Raw genomic sequence first — 19,190 nt, 5'->3', positions numbered from 1 at the left:
ATGCTCACATTGTATTCCAGTTTGGTTTTTTTTGGTGCTCTCTCAGTATGTGCGAGTAATTTTAGTAGTATGTGAGAGTGATATCAGTTGAAGCAGGCCGGTTTTAAGGTAAAAGGGAATGCATTGAGAGCGCCTTGGTGTAAAACGGTCCCCTTTCACATTCCAGGTTTGCCATTTGGCACATTCCATCACACGTCACACATAAAAATCTAAGTTCCCTATCAAAGGCTACAAACATGAGTGCCCTTTCTGTGGACGCTTGTTGGAATTTTGAAAGGCAAAACTTGGGGTGTGTCTGAGTATTCCCTCTATTTTGTTTACAGCTTGGTAACATTTCACATATCCCTTTTTTCAGATATCTATAGAACAACATCTGACTCAACTTACAGATGCACAGAAGGACTTCATTGCTAATATGAATTGTAAGCATCTGCCTTTATGCATATTGTTTGTCATAACATTACTGTGTTTGCCCATGGGAAAATTAAGGTATGTTTATTTTATTGAAGGCATGTTATGTATATAAAAAAAACAGAAACAGCAGAACTGCAAAATTGTCAAATGGCTGCTGGTGAAATTGAAATAAATCACAGGAAAGCAATACAAACTAGAATGCGTTTCGTGAACGAACTGCGAGAGTGTGCTTGCTCTGTTGCGGCCATGACAAGAGAGAACAAGTGCCTTGGAATTAGTCTCTTCCCCTCCTAGTCTCCTAGAAGAGTGAAGAAAGTAAAGAAGAGTGGAAGAAGGAAAGAAGAAAAGAAAGAAGAGTGGAAGAAAGAAAGAAGAGTGGAAAGAGTGAACAAGAGTGGCTCTGGATAAAGACAGTAAAGAGAGAGTGAAGAGGGAAATATTGAAAGAAGGAGAAAAAAAAGTGAAGCAGAGAGATGGAGTGTGAGAGAAAGTAGAGTGAGAGGGATAGAGAGAAAGAAGGAGAGAGGAAAAAAAGTAGAGTATTTGCAGGGCTCTACGCTAAGGTTTTTCCCAAGGAGCACATGTGCACACAAAGAAATTTAGGAGCACAGCAGGGTTTTTTTTTACGCCGAAGCAAAGCATGTCATACTCATTTGCGACCTATAGTTACAAACATTGTATTTCCCAACGTTTAACCCCATTCATGTTCAGTTATTCCAAAGCAATTTAGCTGGTAAATTGATCAAATTACTGCATTTGTTCATACAACGCTTTGGTTGACCTCTTATTAATTGTTATTAGTAGTATCTTACATAGCCAGCTTTACTTAAAGTTTATTGTAAGATACAGCTTGTTTGACTTAATGCAGTTAGAGTTAGACTGTAGCCTAGGTCTAGTATCTAACGTAAGCAACACTTTTACTGTATAGCTAGATAGCACGTGTATCACATTGGTTTATAGTCTGTTTATAGTCTGTTATTGGTGTTCGTTGGCATAAAAAGTTAGTCTTCTCTTATAAGCCTATAGTACATCTGATTAGAGCTAGCAACCATGAAAAACCTCTTCTGAAACTAAGAAGGATAACTATGACTAAATGTGACTAAAACTAATATGCATTTTTGTCTTAAGACTGAATCTAAAATAGCTGCCAAAATGAATACATCTCAGTGTTCATTTTGGCAGCTATTTTAGATTCAGTGCATATTAGTTTTAGTCACATTTAGTCATAGTTATCCTTCTTAGTTTCAGTCTAGTTTTCGAAAACTGAGCACACTACAACAGCTACGCTGTGTCCAGGTACATCCTCAAACGTTTTTCAGTTAACCTAATGATTCAAGGTCTCTCATGAATCATTACTCCCAGGACACGGGTGTATGTTAACTCACGCTATCGGTCACAGCAAGTTAACCATTCTTTCAGTATAAGCAACTTTTTCATAGCCCCGTACAGCTAGGATAGCTCACGTTACCGTAGTAGGAATACAAGCCTTAGCTCACTATATCCACACAACTAAATTCATGAATTACTTCACAGGTTTACTTAACAACTTGAATTAAGGAAAATGATCCCCCGTTACGGCTAGCTGAAACTGCCAGTGGATACTCCCGTTACGTAGTGTTAGTTAGCCTTTAGCCCCGTACTCAGATGTTACAGCTGCTTAACACAGCTAGGATAGCTCTGCTTAACACAGCTAGGATAGCTAACGTTACCGTAGTGGGAATACAAGCCTTAGCTCACTATATCCACACAACTAAATTCATGAATTACTTCAAAGGTTTACTTCACAACTTGAATTAAGGAAAATGGCGTCTCCAACGTTAACGTAACGTTAATTTATATGTTAGCTGCTACGGCTAACACTATCAGTTTCCATTAAAATTTCAGTCAGTACACTGAAAATGCTGCCATTCAACTCACCTTAACGAAGTGGAAATACGGTAGCTAGGTTAGAAACTGTAGTTACTCTTATTCTTTCTCAAAGTTGAATTGAGAGGGACCGAGAAATGCGGTTCCTCTTATTCTTTTTCAAAGTTGAATTGAGAGGGACAGAGAAAATGCGGTTCCTTGGATTTGGCGGAGGTGTCAGTGAGAAGCACAGGTGCAAGCCAGTTTAATGAGCCTATTATGATGTCATAATGCACAGAGTTCTGCCATGCAAGTCTATGAAGAAAAAAGGGGATGAAAAAGAGGAATAAAAAAGGAGTGGCAAGGAGTACCGCCACGAAAAGTCATAGCAGGTTGCACCGGATCGGGCCGGACGTTTCGGTGTTTGAATGGCGTCTCTATCTCAATCGGGCGAGGAGTAGTTAGCTGCAAGAAAAACGGGGAGAATAAATAAACTAGAATGCGTTTCGTGAACGAACTGCGAGAGTGTGCTTGCTCTGTGACAGAGAGAACAAGTGCCAATGAATTAACATGTATTTACATCTACTCAATCAGTGTAGTGGGGCCTTCTTCCAATATATTTTAGCAAGCAACCAAGCTCAACCATTATATTTTGGCTCCACTGACGTTTAGACATATGAGGGTATCTTTGTTGTTCTGTTTTTGTTTGTTTGTTTGCTTGTTTATTGTGAAAGGGTCTAGTGTGTTACATTTGGTCATAGCCTAATAGTTCCAGAGTTTCGTTATACTGACTAACTGAGCTAAGTGAATTGTTGAAATTGTTATCTTGGTAAAAGGAAACATCTCTGCAACAATATTGGAATGAATGCGGTTACATAGCCAGCTTTACTTAAAGTTTATTGTAAGATAGGCCTATATGTTAGACTTAATGCAGTTCTCTCTCAACAGTGATGTCTGGCTTGTTATATGTTGTATCCATATAAGGAGGGGGCAGCTAAACTCGAAGACTCTCAGAAAATATCTAAAGTGTAGCTCACTAAACTAGAAATATATTGAAATGCCATGAGATGTAGGCCTACCACTAACCATTTCACATTTACAGACATAAACCTATAGACATGACACAAAACATCTTCCAAAGACTTTATTATCTCAGCTGCATTATTCAGTAGCACAAAGTAGTCTATTACATTCATATTTACTTCATGTAACCCTGCCATAGCGATACAACACCTTTTTGACAGCCTATATAGCCTAATTGCAAAATTAAATATATAAATAAATACTACACTGAAATAACGCAAACAAAGTGAATCTACAGTGAGCCAACGCTCGTCCACTGACAGTGTGGAAGAATGACAGCGACGTGAGCCAGGCTACATTCCAAGATTACGTTACTAGAAATGTCACTTTACATGAGCTTTGTTCATAAGCCATGCAGTCCATAAAATAGGAATACTCTGTGTACTAACAGTATAGTAAGACCGGTCATATGTTCAGAGAGCTTTCTAGCAACCAACAAGTTACAAGTAGGATAAACATATTAGCGAAATCTGCGTTGTCGACAGACCATCGTTTTGACTGGAGTTTTGATGTGCTTGTTAGCACCAAGTGGATTACCTCATCTACAATACATATGGGCTTGGACTCAAATCACTAGTAGGCCTACTTCACGATTTTCTATGGTTACCAGCAGATAAGGTAAATAATAATCGCCATATTTGCTTTAATGTTTTATAGAGTAAGAGGCTATGTGTAGGCTATTAGCGTAGCTAATCAGAAATGTTGTAGATGCCAGAGTTGGCAACTATGGCTCAGATTTAGGTTGTTATCCATCAACATTCATTTTACAACTTACATTAGTTTCGTTGTCATTCGACTCGAAAATCTCTGGCTCAATTTGGCAAAGCACTACTGCTTCCTCCAGGGTAAACATACGTGGACCTCTCGGTGCTGTCATTTTGCCAATCTGGCTGGCTGAGGTAATCGAGTGATTAGAGAAGGCTACAAAGTGGAATACTAAGCAGTTTGTAGCGGGAAAAATTGAGAGTGAAATGTAACAAATTATACTGTATAATTACCAATGTCACAAATAGCTTAGCGGTAATATGAATAGCTTAAATGGGATGGCTACATTAGCCAGCTAGTTAGGAGAATCTCCGCTCTCTTTCTCTTATACCATCCTGTTCTGCAGCGAAGGCACATCACGTAATAACGTTATCATTTCTCAAAATAGTTAAATACAAATATATATATAGCTTTTAAGATAAAAATATGTCCAATAAGGCTTAAAGAATTAAATCAGGTGTGTAGATGAAGTTCAGCAACAGCATTTCTAGTGTTTATATCCATGATTGTATGCTGGTCGTCGCTGGCCGTCAACTGCCGTTACAGGAGAATACAGAGCTTCGCCTTAGTGGGTGACGTCACAATGGCTCAACCTTCCACCATGTTAGTCAATGAGAGAAAAGGGTGATGAAAAAGAGGAATAAAAAAGGAGTGGCAAAGAGTACCGCCACGAAAAGTCATAGCAGGTTGCACCGGATCGAGCCGGACATTTCGGTGTTTGAATGGCGTCTCTATCTCAAACGGGCGAGGAGTAGTTAGCTGCAAGAAAATCGGGCAGAATAAATAAAGAAAACTTAACGATAACAATACTGTGCTTCCCTTCGGGCAAGCACACTAATAAACTAGAATGCGTTTCGTGAACGAACTGCGAGAGTGTGCTTGCTCTGTTGCGGCCATGACCGAGAGAACAAGTGCCTTGGAATTGGGGCAGGTGTCAGCTCTCCAGCTCTCCCTGCTGGATGAGCATGCACAAATGAGTATGCACAAATGAGTATGCATGAGTGAGTAAACATGAGTGAGTATGCATGAGTGAGTATGCATGAGTGAGTATGCATGAGTGAGTATGCATGAGTGAGTATGCATGAGTGAGTAAGCATGAGTGAGTATGCATGAGTGAGTATGCATGAGTGAGTAAGCATGAGTGAGTATGCATGAGTGAGTATGCATGAGTGAGTAAACATGAGTGAGTATGCATGAGTGAGTATGCATGAGTGAGTATGCATGAGTGAGTATGCATGAGTGAGTAAACATGAGTGAGTATGCATGAGTGAGTAAACATGAGTGAGTACGCATGAGTGAGTAAACATGAGTGAGTAAACATGAGTGAGTATGCATGAGTGAGTATGCACGAGTGAGTATGCACGAGTGAGTAAACATGAGTGAGTATGCATGAGTGAGTAGAGCCCTGGTATGGAAGGTGTCTCTTAATATTCCTAGTTATACAGTTGAATGGAGAGGGACAGAGAGAGAAGAGGAACCGTGCGCAGGTGTCAGTGAGAGTTGTCAGTGAATCACAGGTGCAAGCCAGTTTAATGAGCCTATTATGATGTCATAATGCCTCAAAGTTCTGCCATGCAAGTCTATGGAGAAAAAAGGTGATGGAAAAAGAGGAATAAAAAAGGAGTGGCAAGGAGTACCGCCACGAAAAGTCATAGCAGCTTGCACCGGATCGGGCCGGACGTGTTGGTGTTTGAATGGCGTCTCTGTCTCAATCGGGCGAGGAGTAGTTAGCTGCAAGAAAAACTACTAGAATAAAAAAAATAGTAAAAAACGAAGAACAATAGTGTGCTTCCCTTCGGGCAAGCACACTAACTAGAATGCGTTTCGTGAACGAACTGCAAGAGTGTGCTTGCTCTGTTGCGGCCATGACCGAGAGAACAAGTGCCTTGGAATTGGGGCAGGTGTCAGCTCTCCAGCTCTCCCTGCTGGATGAGCATGCACAAATGAGTATGCACAAATGAGTATGCACAAATGAGTATGCACGAGTGAGTATGCACGAGTGAGTATGCACGAGTGAGTATGCACGAGTGAGTATGCACGAGTGAGTATGCACGAGTGAGTATGCATGAGTGAGTATGCACGAGTGAGTAAACATGAGTGAGTATGCATGAGTGAGTAGAGCCCTGGTATGGAAGGTGTCTCTTAATATTCCTAGTTATACAGTTGAATGGAGAGGGACAGAGAGAGAAGAGGAGCCGTGCGCAGGTGTCAGTGAGAGTTGTCAGTGAATCACAGGTGCAAGCCAGTTTAATGAGCCTATTATGATGTCATAATGCCTCAAAGTTCTGCCATGCAAGTCTATGGAGAAAAAAGGTGATGGAAAAAGAGGAATAAAAAAGGAGTGGCAAGGAGTACCGCCACGAAAAGTCATAGCAGCTTGCACCGGATCGGGCCGGACGTTTTGGTGTTTGAACGGCGTCTCTATCTCAATCGGGCGAGGAGTAGTTAGCTGCAAGAAAAACTACTAGAATAAAAAAAATAGTAAAAAACGAAGAACAATAGTGTGCTTCCCTTCGGGCAAGCACACTAACTAGAATGCGTTTCGTGAACGAACTGAGAGAGTGTGCTTGCTCTGTTGCGGCCATGACTGAGAAAACAGGTGCCTTGGAATTGGGGCAGGTGTCAGCTCTCCAGCTCTCCCTGCTGGATGAGCATGCACAAATGAGTATGCATGAGTGAGTATGCATGAGTGAGTATGCATGAGTGAGTATACATGAGTGAGTATGCACAAGTGAGTATGCACGAGTGAGTAAACATGAGTGAGTATGCATGAGTGAGTATGCATGAGTGAGTATGCATGAGTGAGTAAACATGAGTGAGTATGCACGAGTGAGTATGCATGAGTGAGTAAACATGAGTGAGTATGCATGAGTGAGTATGCATGAGTGAGTATGCATGAGTGAGTATGCATGAGTGAGTATGCATGAGTGAGTAAACATGAGTGAGTATGCATGAGTGAGTAAACATGAGTGAGTATGCATGAGTGAGTAAACATTAGTGAGTACGCATGAGTGAGTAAACATGAGTATGCATGAGTAAGTATGCACGAGTGAGTATGCATGAGTGAGTATGCACGAGTGAGTAAACATGAGTGAGTATGCATGAGTGAGTAGAGCCCTGGTATGGAAGGTGTCTCTTAATATTCCTAGTTATACAGTCGAATGGAGAGGGACAGAGAGAGAAGAGGAGCCGTGCGCAGGTGTCAGTGAGAGTTGTCAGTGAAGCACAGGTGCAAGCCAGTTTAATGACCCTATTATGATGTCATAATGGCACAGAGTTCTGCCATGCAAGTCTATGGAGAAAAAAGGTGATGGAAAAAGAGGAATAAAAAAGGAGTGGCAAGGAGTACCGCCACGAAAAGATATAGCAGGTTGCACCGGATCGGGACGGACGTTTCGGTGTTTGAACGGTGTCTGTACCTCGAACGGGCGAGGCGAAGTTAGCTGCAAGAAAAACGGGGAGAATAAATAAAGAAAGAAAACTTGACAACAACAATACTGTGCTTCCCTTCGGGCAAGCACACTAACTAGAATGCGTTTCGTGAACGAACTGCGAGAGTGTGCTTGCTCTGTGTCAGTGAAGCACAGGTGCAAGCTAGTTTTAATGACCCCATTATGATGTCATAATCCACAGAGTTCTGCCATGCAAGTCTATGGAGAAAAAAGGTGATGGAAAAAGAGGAATAAAAAAGGACTGGCAAGGAGTACCGCCACGAAAAGTCATAGCAGGTTGCACCGGATCGGGCCGGACGTTTCGGTGTTTGAACGGCGTCTGTACCTCGAACGGGCGAGGAGTAGTTAGCTGCAAGAAAAACGGGGAGAATAAATAAAGAAAACTTGACAACAACAATACTGTGCTTCCCTTCGGGCAAGCACACTAACTAGAAAATGCATTTCCTGAAGGAAATACGGTGCATGAAATGCAAAGGTTAAGAAAGGAAGAAGAAAAGAAAGAAGAGTGAAAGAAGGAAAGAAGAAAGGAAAGAAGAGTGGAAGAAGGAAAGACAAAAGGAAAGAAGAGTGAAGAAAGGAGAGAAGAGTGGAAGAAGGAAAGAAGAAAGGAAAGAAGAGTGAAAGAAGGAAAGAAGAAAGGAAAGAAGAGTGGAAGAAGGAAAGAAGAAAAGAAAGAAGAGTGAAATAATGAAAGAAGAAAGGAAAGAAGAGTGAAGGAAGGAAAGAAGAGTGGAAGAAGGAAATAAGAAAAGAATGAAGAGTGAAAGAAGGAAAGAAGAAAGGAAAGAAGAGTGGAAGAAGGAAATAAGAAAATAATGAAGAGTGAAAGAAGGAAAGAAGAAAGGAAAGAAGAGTGAAAGAAGGAAAGAGTGTAAGAAGGAAAGAAGAGTGAAGAAAGGAAAGAAAAATGGAAGAAGAAAATAAGAAAGGAAAGTAGAGTGGAAGAAGGAAAGAAGAGTGAACAAGAGTGGCTCTGGATGAAGAGATAAAGAGAGAGTGAAAATATTGAAAAAGGAGATAAAAATGGAGTGAAGAAGAGAGATTGAGTGTGAGAGAAAGTAGACTGAGAGGGATAGAGAGAAAGATGGAGAGATGGAGAGAGAAAAAAGTAGAGAATGGAAGGTGTCTTAATGTTCCTAGTTACAGTTCAATTGAGAGGGACAGAGAGAGAAGAGGTTCCTTGGATTTGGCGCAGGTGTCAGTAAAGCACAGGTGCAAGCCAGTTTAAAGACCCTATTATGATGTCATAGTGGCCCAATGTAAGTCAATGGGAGAAATTTATATTCGTTTTTCTTTAATATCTTAAAAAGTATAAAGTTTAGAAAAGTGAAAAATACATAGCATAAGTGTTGTTTACAAGACCTACGCGACAAAGTTTGAATGAGGTTTCTACGTTAAGCGGTTCGGGATGAATTAATCGCAGAAAAAGGTAACAAGAATAAGAAGAAGAAGAAGCCTAGGAATAACAATACAGGGCATTTCATGCACTGTAATAAAGAAAACTTGACGATTCCCTTCGGGCAAGCACACTAATAAAGAAAACTTGACAACAACAATACTGTGCTTCCCTTCGGGCAAGCACACTAATAAGAAAGCAAAACATAAGGGAGAAACCGAATGACAAAAAAACAATCTGTGTTAAACCATTAAACATTTTCACATTCCGATTAGAATTCTTAGTCATATTTTCTTCCTTTGTACACTAGGAATGAAAATGGTAAATATATTGTATGTTTGGTGAAGGATTGTACTGCAGTTTTCTGAGTCAATACATGTAGTTGTATTTACTGATTGTAAATGTTTTAATAAATCCAGTAAATAGCTCATTCATATTAATGCCAGCAGCGTCCAAGATGTAACGAACAATATAACCCAAAAATGATGTTGGATTAGGAAAGTCAATTTGTTTCTTTCAGCTATTATATTTATGTCTACCACTACCTTGAGAACACATAGTGAAACATGATTGCATATTCTGATAATCTGTTTTTGAAATTAGCCATTTATAGAATTGAAATACTTTCTGTTTTAGTTTGAGCTTTTTAACGTCAATATGTCTTTCTACCTATATCGCTTTTCCTTTTTCTAGCCTCTGTGAGCAGCTCGTTCCAACAGCAAGTTTCACCAAGCCTTGTGCCATACTACATCAAGTAAGAGTTACCTTTTAAACAAGGGTCAACTTGACCTATGTCATTCATGTTGCTTTGTCACACCTTGCGTAAACCATAACCACCAACCAGTTACCTTTGTGAGAGTAATCACAATCAGGGAACTTGACAGAATTGACCTTTCTTTATGGCACCTCTCAGATTCTCTATCAAGTGGCATGGGGACATCAATGATATAAATGGTGTCCACCTGAATCTTCTCTCTGAAATGGAGCGGTTCAGGAAATACTGGCGATCAATAAAAGATGGAGAATGATGCCCTTGATTGCAGCCTTCAATAATGAATGAACGATAAAAGAAGTTCATAGCAGCTTAGTATGACGTCACAGCAAAACAATTACTTGAATATTGAAGTCAAATTAATATGATAACCAACCCACTCCCACCACTCTCAGATATGCACCTATACCAATCAAATACAAATATTTGACCATTTCAAATTAAAAGCATAGAAATGATGGTTATCTCTGTTTTGTACTAGTGAACGGCAGCACCATAGTAAGTTAAAATGAGCAAAGTATTTCAAAGTATGCCACCACACCAACTTCCACATCATCTTGCGACAACAGGCTGCTTCAGGTAATCAAGGGTAATTCACATGCCCAATTAATCTGTGAGCACCTCAGCCACAGTCACTGGCTAGCTTTTTCATCAGCCTTGGATAAGCAATATAGTTGCTTCTGCTACATGCTCTGTACACTTTTAGTTTTTTTCCTAAAGCGGACAATTCACTCGTACTCAGAATACAACACCATGTGTGGTCTCATAGAAGAATTCACAACAATACACTGTGGGACTTGAAGCTGCCTTCCGATATCAGCCAGCAATCTTCAATCCCATGCCTTACCCCAATTGGCAGTATTCTTTGTGCATCCCTGGTTTCCATTTCTCTTCCCCTCTTGCACAAAATACATGATTATGTCTTTAAGGGCTTTTCTCAGTAAAGAGTTTACCTAACTGGTTTACTCTGAAACATACACAAGTGATTGCCTCCACATGTAGCAACCCTGCATAGTCTTAAGGCGAGACACTACAGGTGAATAGGGTAAAAATCTTAAATAATAGGTATCACCATGAAACTTTCTCAGTTGATTAGTCATGTTTAGATGAGAAAAAAATGTATTACAAGTTTTTTGTATTTTGATGTTTGAATATGCAAATTAGGCATTATCTCATTAAATATGCGCTAATTTGCATAATGTTTAAAAGACCATGTCTGATCATGGGATAAAGCCAGGTTAAAAAATCCTTTTCCCTTTTGTTGGCATATTAGATGGGGAAAAAATTACAGAGGGATTTATGGATATCTACTTTGGTTTTCCTGTAAATCAGAAAAGACTGTCAATAGCCTTAAAAAGACGATTTTCGCCATGTTTTTGGGGATATAATGTTATATAATTCAGGCTAGGAATAATATATTTACAAATCCCTCTGTAAATGTCTTCATAATATAGTTGGGTACAAGACTGGAAAGTTTGGTGTATATAGGTTGAACTGAAGTGGAGTTATTATCCTTGAAGTATGACAAAAAGCTCATTTTGAGAAAATCGCATTTAAAGATTCAGGAAGTGTCAAGCCATACCACGTGATGCGAATCACATTATCAGAAACCACCGCAAACCAATGAAATTGCGTCCTTAGGTTTAAACCCCCGTTTTTGCTAACATCATCGGTTACTGATGGAAAGGAAATGTCCTTATTTGGATTAGATAACGTTGTGTGAGAGCTATAGCGCTTTCCAACGGTACCAAACATGTCAGGCATCAGAAAGCCGACATACTGCACGTTACGTTAGAATGCTAACTTTCCTGGAAACCTATGAGAATGCTGACGCCGCGAACAGACAAAATGTGAATAAATATACACATTAATGTATAATTAGGATATTTTCTTTATGCTAGTATGAAAGATTACATGTTTAGGGAGTGAACTAGCTCAAAATCTCAAAATTGACCACTGCTGAAAAAACGATGTTTTTGCCTGCCGTGTCTCGCCTTAAAGGCACCCAGTGCAACTTTCGAGGCAAAAATAAACATAAACTCTGAGAATTGCCGACGGGAATCCTGCTTTATTTATTGGTGGCACCAATAAATAAAGATTGTTGTTGTTTACGGTTTTCTATCAGTTCTCACCACACAACGACGTCTCATCTTTGCTCCTTGAATGTCGATATGTAATGGTATGGAGTTATTGAAACTTACTACGTGTAAAAAAGCTGTTTACCATCTGCCTCCTCTCTGGCAATTTAGTCTTTCCCCATGCTTTTCATGGACCACATAAACCAGTGGTTCTCTTTCTGTCATTCCCCACTTTGAACAAGGGGGTCTTTTCAAGCCCCACCTGTCCCCCATCGCTCCAATAAAATGGTAGGCCAAGCTTAAAATTGTCAAATGTATTGAAATAACGATTCTTAATCTTTATCAATAACAAATGACATCAGTTCAGAAATAGAGAAAATAAAATGGCAATGGTGTCAATCCTTGCCTCAAATGGGCTGAGTTCCAAAAATAAGAAAAAGGGCCTACTATGTATGTAGGTTGATTTTTTTTTTTTTTTTTTTATGGATCAGCTGTCTTTTTCACCACTGGTACTAAATCGCCAACCTTTGAATTTTGTGTCACATGAATCCATATTGTCGTTATGCAATATTAGCCTATCGCCCACTACAGTTTCATGCTCCGGGAAAGTTTTTTTGTATTGTCCCGCTGCAATTAATACGCTGACTTCAAACTAAATTTTCGCACTATGATTCCAGGTCACATTTTCATCCCGGTCCCCCAACTTATGTTAATATAGTGTTGTAAATTGGTACTGCTCCTAAAATGTATAATGTATAATAGAGCACACATAGGCTACGGGGTGAGTGTGGTAGAGCGAGAGAGAGAGCGAGCAAGCGTAAGAGAAAGAGAGAGAGAGAGAGAGCGAGCGAGAGAGAGAGAAAGAGAGCGGTGATGCACACGGACAGATCACATGTAGTAACCGCATCAAACTTATGTTGCTGTTACGTTGATCTCTGTGCCACCAGTGTGGAGAATAAATCCTCGGGCAAAATCAAGTTGCCATTTATTTGCTCATCAATCGCAGACTGAAGGGAAAGGGAGAGAACCCAGAAGTTTAGAATATAGAACACTTCGGCTCTGGAGCAATAAATAAAAGTCTCCCCTGTAATCTCTGATTATGATTAGCAGGAACGGTTAACAACAGGCTAATACAATACAAAACTTAATAGGCTAATTAAAACAATATTTCTTTGTTTGAGTGTGGTTGTTTAGTACGATGGGGGTGTATGATCGTTATTGTCTATAAAGGAAGGCATTGCAACGGGAAAATCTCCTGTTAATCGCGTTCATTCGCACCCCACCTGTCACGTCTCTGCGCCGCACACTTTGAGAAACGCTGACCTAAACCAAACCCTGTTCTTCCACTCTTAATCTGCCCGGTGATATCACTATGCTGTTATGCACCTTCTGCATAGTGAACCACATCTCATTTTCATTGTTATTTTTGATTGCTGGATCCTTAGACTGTAAAAAAGTAATCTCCAAGTTTGTCTTAGCACATTTGAACTCCTCTACCAAGCATTTGTAACTTCAAAATCCCTTGACTCATATAATGCCTCAATACTTAGATAATGTGTCTCAGATAATGGTTGGGGGCATGGTCGACGCAAACAAATAAAGGCCGGCCCCAAACACAGGCCGGGGGGAAAAGGAGTGGATAAGCTCCTGGTGCTTGTCGTATAATGTGCATGCCAAGCAAGCATTATCCACATTTGTACCACTTTCATTTGATACATTTAACACAATAATCATCTTCAACACCTTGTTGTTCTGGGTTGGCGGTACTCATCTAAAGTTGTATTGTTCTATATTGAAGTCACTGTGGGTGTACCGGTATGTGTGTTAATGTCCCGGGCAACAGATTTTTAGTCTGTAATTTGTAGTAATATACAAGTGCCAGTAGATGGCGGTAGCTACAGTATATTTGAAGTAACATTCAAGTGCCAGTAGATGGCGGTAGCTACAGTATATTTGAAGTAACATTCAATCATGCCCTCTTATCTATGTACATGCATCCTTGAATCAATTTTTGTAGATTTTTGATGAAACATACCTGTTTTGTTTTTTAATCTTTTTGGGTCCAAACATTTACTTGGAACAATTATTGATCGAAATAGGACTTTTATTGAGTTAGAACCCTTGATCTGGCCACTATAAAACGGCTATACAATGTAATCCCATGGGGCTATAAGGGATAAAATGTTTCTGCAGTTTCTGTACTTCCAGTTCTATCCCTGTAGGGATTCTTATAATCAGTCAGTGTCAGGGGTGAAAGCAAGCGGTATACTTTGACATGAATGCTTGCCTTTTTAAGTCAATACTGGACCGATTTCGATCATTAATTGTCCTTACTAAAAGTTTGAACCAAACAAAAAAAATGGGGCCCGGAGTGAAAAATCCTTAGGTTTCCCTGTAAGGAATCTCTGTTTGTCCTAAATATTTATGTTGTGACATTGACTTAATCAAGTGAAGCGTTTTTATAGAGATATGTTAATATTTTGTCTTTATATATATTTGTGAGCATGTGGTGAATGACAGATTTTCCTCTCTGCACAGAAAAGAAAAAAAGTCAGGACCTGAAGACCTCCAGACAGAGTGAGATATTCATATTTATACAACACACTCAGTAGGATGTAACAAGAGTGTGCACACACTCATACTAATGACACACATTACTCATACTATAATAGCTGAACAGGTAATGTGTACTATTCTTGCATGGAATGTAAATTTGCATAGTTCCGCACGCACAACATACATAGCTATTTAGTTTGAAAATCTCTCCCAGGGAGAAAATTATTGCTAATCTGACGGTGATCTGGCCTCCTTTTGACATTAAATAAGGAGTTATTCTCGTCAAAAACAGTGCATTGTTCGAAACTGTGAGTTGTGAACAGGCACTAAAGAACTGTTTCACAATGGTCCTCTACATCCTGCTTGTTTGAATCTTACGTGCCCTTTTCGTTGTATGTCATTTCTTTGGTTTTGAATATTGCAAACTAATTATTTTCTGAGCTTTAACCATGTTCAATGTCTTGAATTGATTTTGTAACGTGAGCCATTGAACGTGGCTTTTTTTTGTCACGTACTGTGAGAAGATATTTTTTTTTTTTTACAAGTGCCTCACTCTGTGTAGACAATTAAAGGGCAGCTTAAAAAAAGAGCATGTCTGACATATATTCAGGTGCATGACTATGGAGTGATTTATAGACTAGTAAAAGAATCTTGAAATCTATTCTGAAACTAACAGGTAACCAGTTCAATGATTTTAAGACTGGTGTGATGTGCGCCCATCGTCTTGATTTTGGACTCGTGCTGCTGCATTCTGTATTATTCGTAATTGAATAATGGCTTTTTAGACAAGAGAGAGTAACAGTAGTCTCGCCTGCTTGTGATAAAAGCATGTATAAGTCTTTCAGTGACAGCTTGAGCGAGAAACGGTTGCACCTTTGCAACGGTTGCACCGTTGCAATGTTTATTTGCAATGTTTATTAAGTGATACAAATATGATATGGGTTTTAAAGTTTAGATCTTGGTGTTGAGTGCTAGTGTTTCCAAATGTGCAGATAGTCTCTCTCTTTTGGCTTTTTCACCAATGACTAATACCTCTGTTTTATCTTGGTTGAGCTGGAGATCCATACATTTATATCAGCAATGCAATTTACCTAGTAATCAATAGAGATGTAATTGTTGGGTGTTACTGATACATAGAGCTGGGTGTCATCTGCATATTGATGTTGTGCCTCCTAATGACACTACCATGGGGTAAAGTAATATACTGAAAAGTAATCTAAGTTTGAGAACCCCTGCACTAGATGTTGCCAATATCGCCAAAACACACCAGTTAGCATGCTAGCAAGAGTGTCCCCCTGTGTCAACTGTGCTGTTGTTGGTGTTGCCAGGTGGATGGCTTTTGCACGACATTCTTTAACGTTAGTAAGCTTTCTAGTTTAAATCCATAAACGTAGTATACTTTATGCCAGTCTGCTCAAAATCATACTATACAACTCATTTCTGGGTTTCAGATTTGCTGCATTTGAGCTAAAATTGTCCCTCATAATGGTCTAATAATGTCAAAATAATGTACCGACTCAGATTATGAATGGAGAATTTATTTTGATATTTATGGCAATTTTGTGACCCCACTCAAGGGCGCAGGACATGCGCTATGCCGTTTTAAATATGGATGATGTGGCTGTGAATGCGCGACCTTGATTCAGAAGTTTCAGTTTAGTGATTCAGGGTAGATCCTCTATTTATGAAAATCTTATACGCTGGTCAGGGTTTGAGGTGCGACATAAACTGTTTTACACCTGACTTGCCATTCGCCTTGACGACATAACAGAGCAAGTTCTTTTTCGTTCAGGTTCTGCGCTAATTTGTCTGGGGGAAGGGAATTCACGTTAGCTCCGCCTTGTCTGGCTAGACTTAGAGCTTGCGACCGAACGGGTCCTTTCTGAAGATTTCTGCCGCGGTGGAATTAGCCGTTTACACCAAGGTTGACGTTTCAAAACACATATTTGGATTGATCGATTTATGCGTCAAGCGATGAGGGAGCAAATAAGAAAGTAAGTACCCTACTGCCGTATGACTAGCGTGTCGTGTGTAAGTTAACTAACTGAACCGTAGGCTATATCTTATGCTCATAGATCTTGGGGGAGGGGGGTAATGGTGGTGGGGGGAAGGGGGATTGCACTTTCCACTTAACGGTAGGTAGTGCCAGCTGTGGCAGATGTTCTCGGTTGTGAGCAACCCAGCAGGTGTGCTTGTTACACAGATCCTTTCACATCCGCCCATTTTGTTTTACAATCGTCACTGGGACTGGGAAACTACGCTTACAATACAGTGTGTTGTGTGATCGAGTTATATTCTCCATCTGTCGCCGTACAAACGATGCATCTCCATCACATAATGCCTTGTTTTGAGGATGACTTGTGGTTCAGACAATTCATTCGTTAGGGTACACCAATCTTTGTTCCGTATCATCCGTAAGGATATTCACCACGTTGTTTGATATGCGGTTGATCTGCTGATCAGACGTGGTCTGCAATGTGGCCATGGTGGGGCGAACGACTGACCCATTCTGTTAACGCCCCTCTACATTTCTTAAAAACACGCGCTTCTCATGCTTGCTACATTTTAAGAATGGATTTCTTCTACTCGCTGTTTAAATTCACCAAATGAGCTCCAAGACCATTGAGAACGTAAAACATTGGATGCGTTCCTACACTAGAGGGTGTGTCTTAGATATTAAACTAAAACAGTCTTATGTTTGCTGTAGTTGTGGGAGATGTCTTCGGTAGATTGATACATGGATATGTTACACTAGGCATTCTAGTTTATAATTTCTAAGTGCACCTACCACAACACGAAGAGGAAGTTTCAATAATAGTATTAATCTTGCATTTCCTAGATCAGTCTTGATGAATAGATAGATCTTGAAGGGTAGATTTAGCCTATGGCCAGAAATCAACTGCTGCAATTCCACACAGCTACAATGATACTGAAGTACCTGGAGGCAGCATCATGTAGCAGCATTGTGATGGCAACAAGTAAGGAGTGCTGTATGTTTTGCCTTCATGTAGTGCCCTTGAGCATTTAAGTCTCATTTAATAACTATAGGAATACAATATAAGGGGATTTTGTAAGGCTAAATGTACATAGTAGGATATTTTACTCTAAATGCTACATAATAAATGCATTCATAAGGTCTGTGCATGAGTTTAAGTAGACCTCAAAAGTAGGGATATTTTACTATAGGACCATAGGATGAATAGAGGTTTACTGGTGGGCTGGCCCGTTATGCCCGATACTTCAGTGCAGAATTGGGGCTAATGATCTATAAGAGTTACACTGTAGCATAAACCCAAGTGCACATACATCTGCCTAAATCTATACTGCCCCCTATGGCTGTTCACTTCGAATCATCTCAGCCAGTTTGTGTGAGGGAGAGTAAGTCAATTGCAGCCAGTGAGGTTAAGGACCACACAAGGTATCAGTAGCCAATAGCCATCAGTAGTTGATTTGATAAAATGGTTCCACCTTGTATGGTCCCTAGAAAGTAAACATGAAACTTTTAATTACGGACAACTGTGATGGTTTTGTGTAAGTGAGGGCTTACTCCTTTGCTTAAGAAAGTTTCAGTTTACCCATCTGATTTATAGAATTATAGACCCCTTTCCATTGTGGTCAAAGATTATTGAAGTGGTTGTCTTCAAGCAAGTTTCTGATGTCCTGTCTCAGAATAATTTCCTGTCGCAGAATAATTTGCTAGACACTAAGCAGTCTGATTTAAAGAGTGGTCATTGGAAACACCTCTTTTATCTGTGACTGTAGCATTGAGTGGGCATCTTTTATTACTGTAATAAACAGTAAGCGTAAATGTTACAAGTATCAACCAAACTTAATGTGAGGTGAAAACCCAGTGGATAACTACTGCAGTAAATAATAACAATTGAATAAACAGGTTAGATGCCAATTAAACCAAAAACACTTGAATTACCAAATAAACCTGATAAACCATGAATGCATCAAATGTAAAGAAATAAAACCCAACCTGAATGAGTGAATAAGATACTTAGATGAGTAAGAGATAGGGGGGAAATCAGAGAGAGAGATAGAGCAAGCCAAGAGATGGGTCAAAGCTAGAGTAACCTCATGGGTAGACGAGTGACATAGTACAGAGACAAAGTGACCAGCTGCCGTTCATTTTTACTGAGGGTTGACTACTTACAGCGACAAGAGACAAATGGCCATTGCTGATATCGCACAATTGACCAGGGCGATAATAGGCAAAAAGGTCTATTTTATACAAGTACTGAGTGATATGACACGATAACTACCAATGGGAATGAAGGCAGCGTGTTGCTGAAACTTGAACCTCAACTGGAATCAAAGATGGAAAAAACTCAGTACAAGTTTTTTATTTATGAATGTAATTTGCTTTGGCTTTTTTACCCTTAGATTTTTTTTAAGTTACCAGGAAATAGACACTGTACAATCTAAAAACTCTGTTATTGTAACAAAAAAGTGTCTGAGGTGATTTGTGAGGCCTATGCCAGCAAACTATCTAACGTTAGCAAGTTAACTACCCACAAAGCAAAGCCATATAGACGTGTATCCTAGTCACCACGAACTGGGTACGCCCAGATGCCCGACCAAACTCTGTAGATGGTCGTATTTGTACTTAAAAGTAGTTCGACTTTTTGTTACAGAGAACTAGACATTGTGTAATGTAAAAAAACCCGTTATTGTAACTGAAAAATACGCCTGAGCCAGCTGTCTAGTGTTAGCATGCTACTACCCACAAGGTAAACAGCGATGGATTGGATCAATCACAGCCCTGCGGTCTCCGTGTGCTTTCCGGCGCCTCGAAGGATAGTTACAAAATTTGGCAGGTGCAC

At 39.8% G+C, this 19,190-nt stretch overlaps 1 protein-coding gene across 5 annotated transcripts in view; it reads left to right on the top strand.

Moving 5' to 3' along the window:
• Positions 1–19,190, top strand: part of dmd (dystrophin) — a 237,000-nt gene that overhangs the window by 162,085 nt on the left and 55,725 nt on the right. For all 5 annotated transcript variants that reach the window (XM_080851393.1, XM_080851392.1, XM_080851395.1 and 2 more), the window contains 3 exons: positions 356–422; positions 9,649–9,709; positions 14,344–14,382. In XM_080851393.1, coding sequence (XP_080707519.1) covers positions 356–422; positions 9,649–9,709; positions 14,344–14,382 — 167 coding nt within the window. The remainder of the gene's footprint in view (positions 1–355; positions 423–9,648; positions 9,710–14,343; positions 14,383–19,190) is intronic.

This window comes from Sprattus sprattus, assembly GCF_963457725.1.
Source record: "Sprattus sprattus genome assembly, chromosome: 14".
Classification (NCBI taxonomy): domain Eukaryota; kingdom Metazoa; phylum Chordata; class Actinopteri; order Clupeiformes; family Clupeidae; genus Sprattus; species Sprattus sprattus.
The sequence above is the reverse complement of the archived record's forward strand: the minus strand, read 5'-3'. Positions and strand labels throughout refer to the sequence as shown.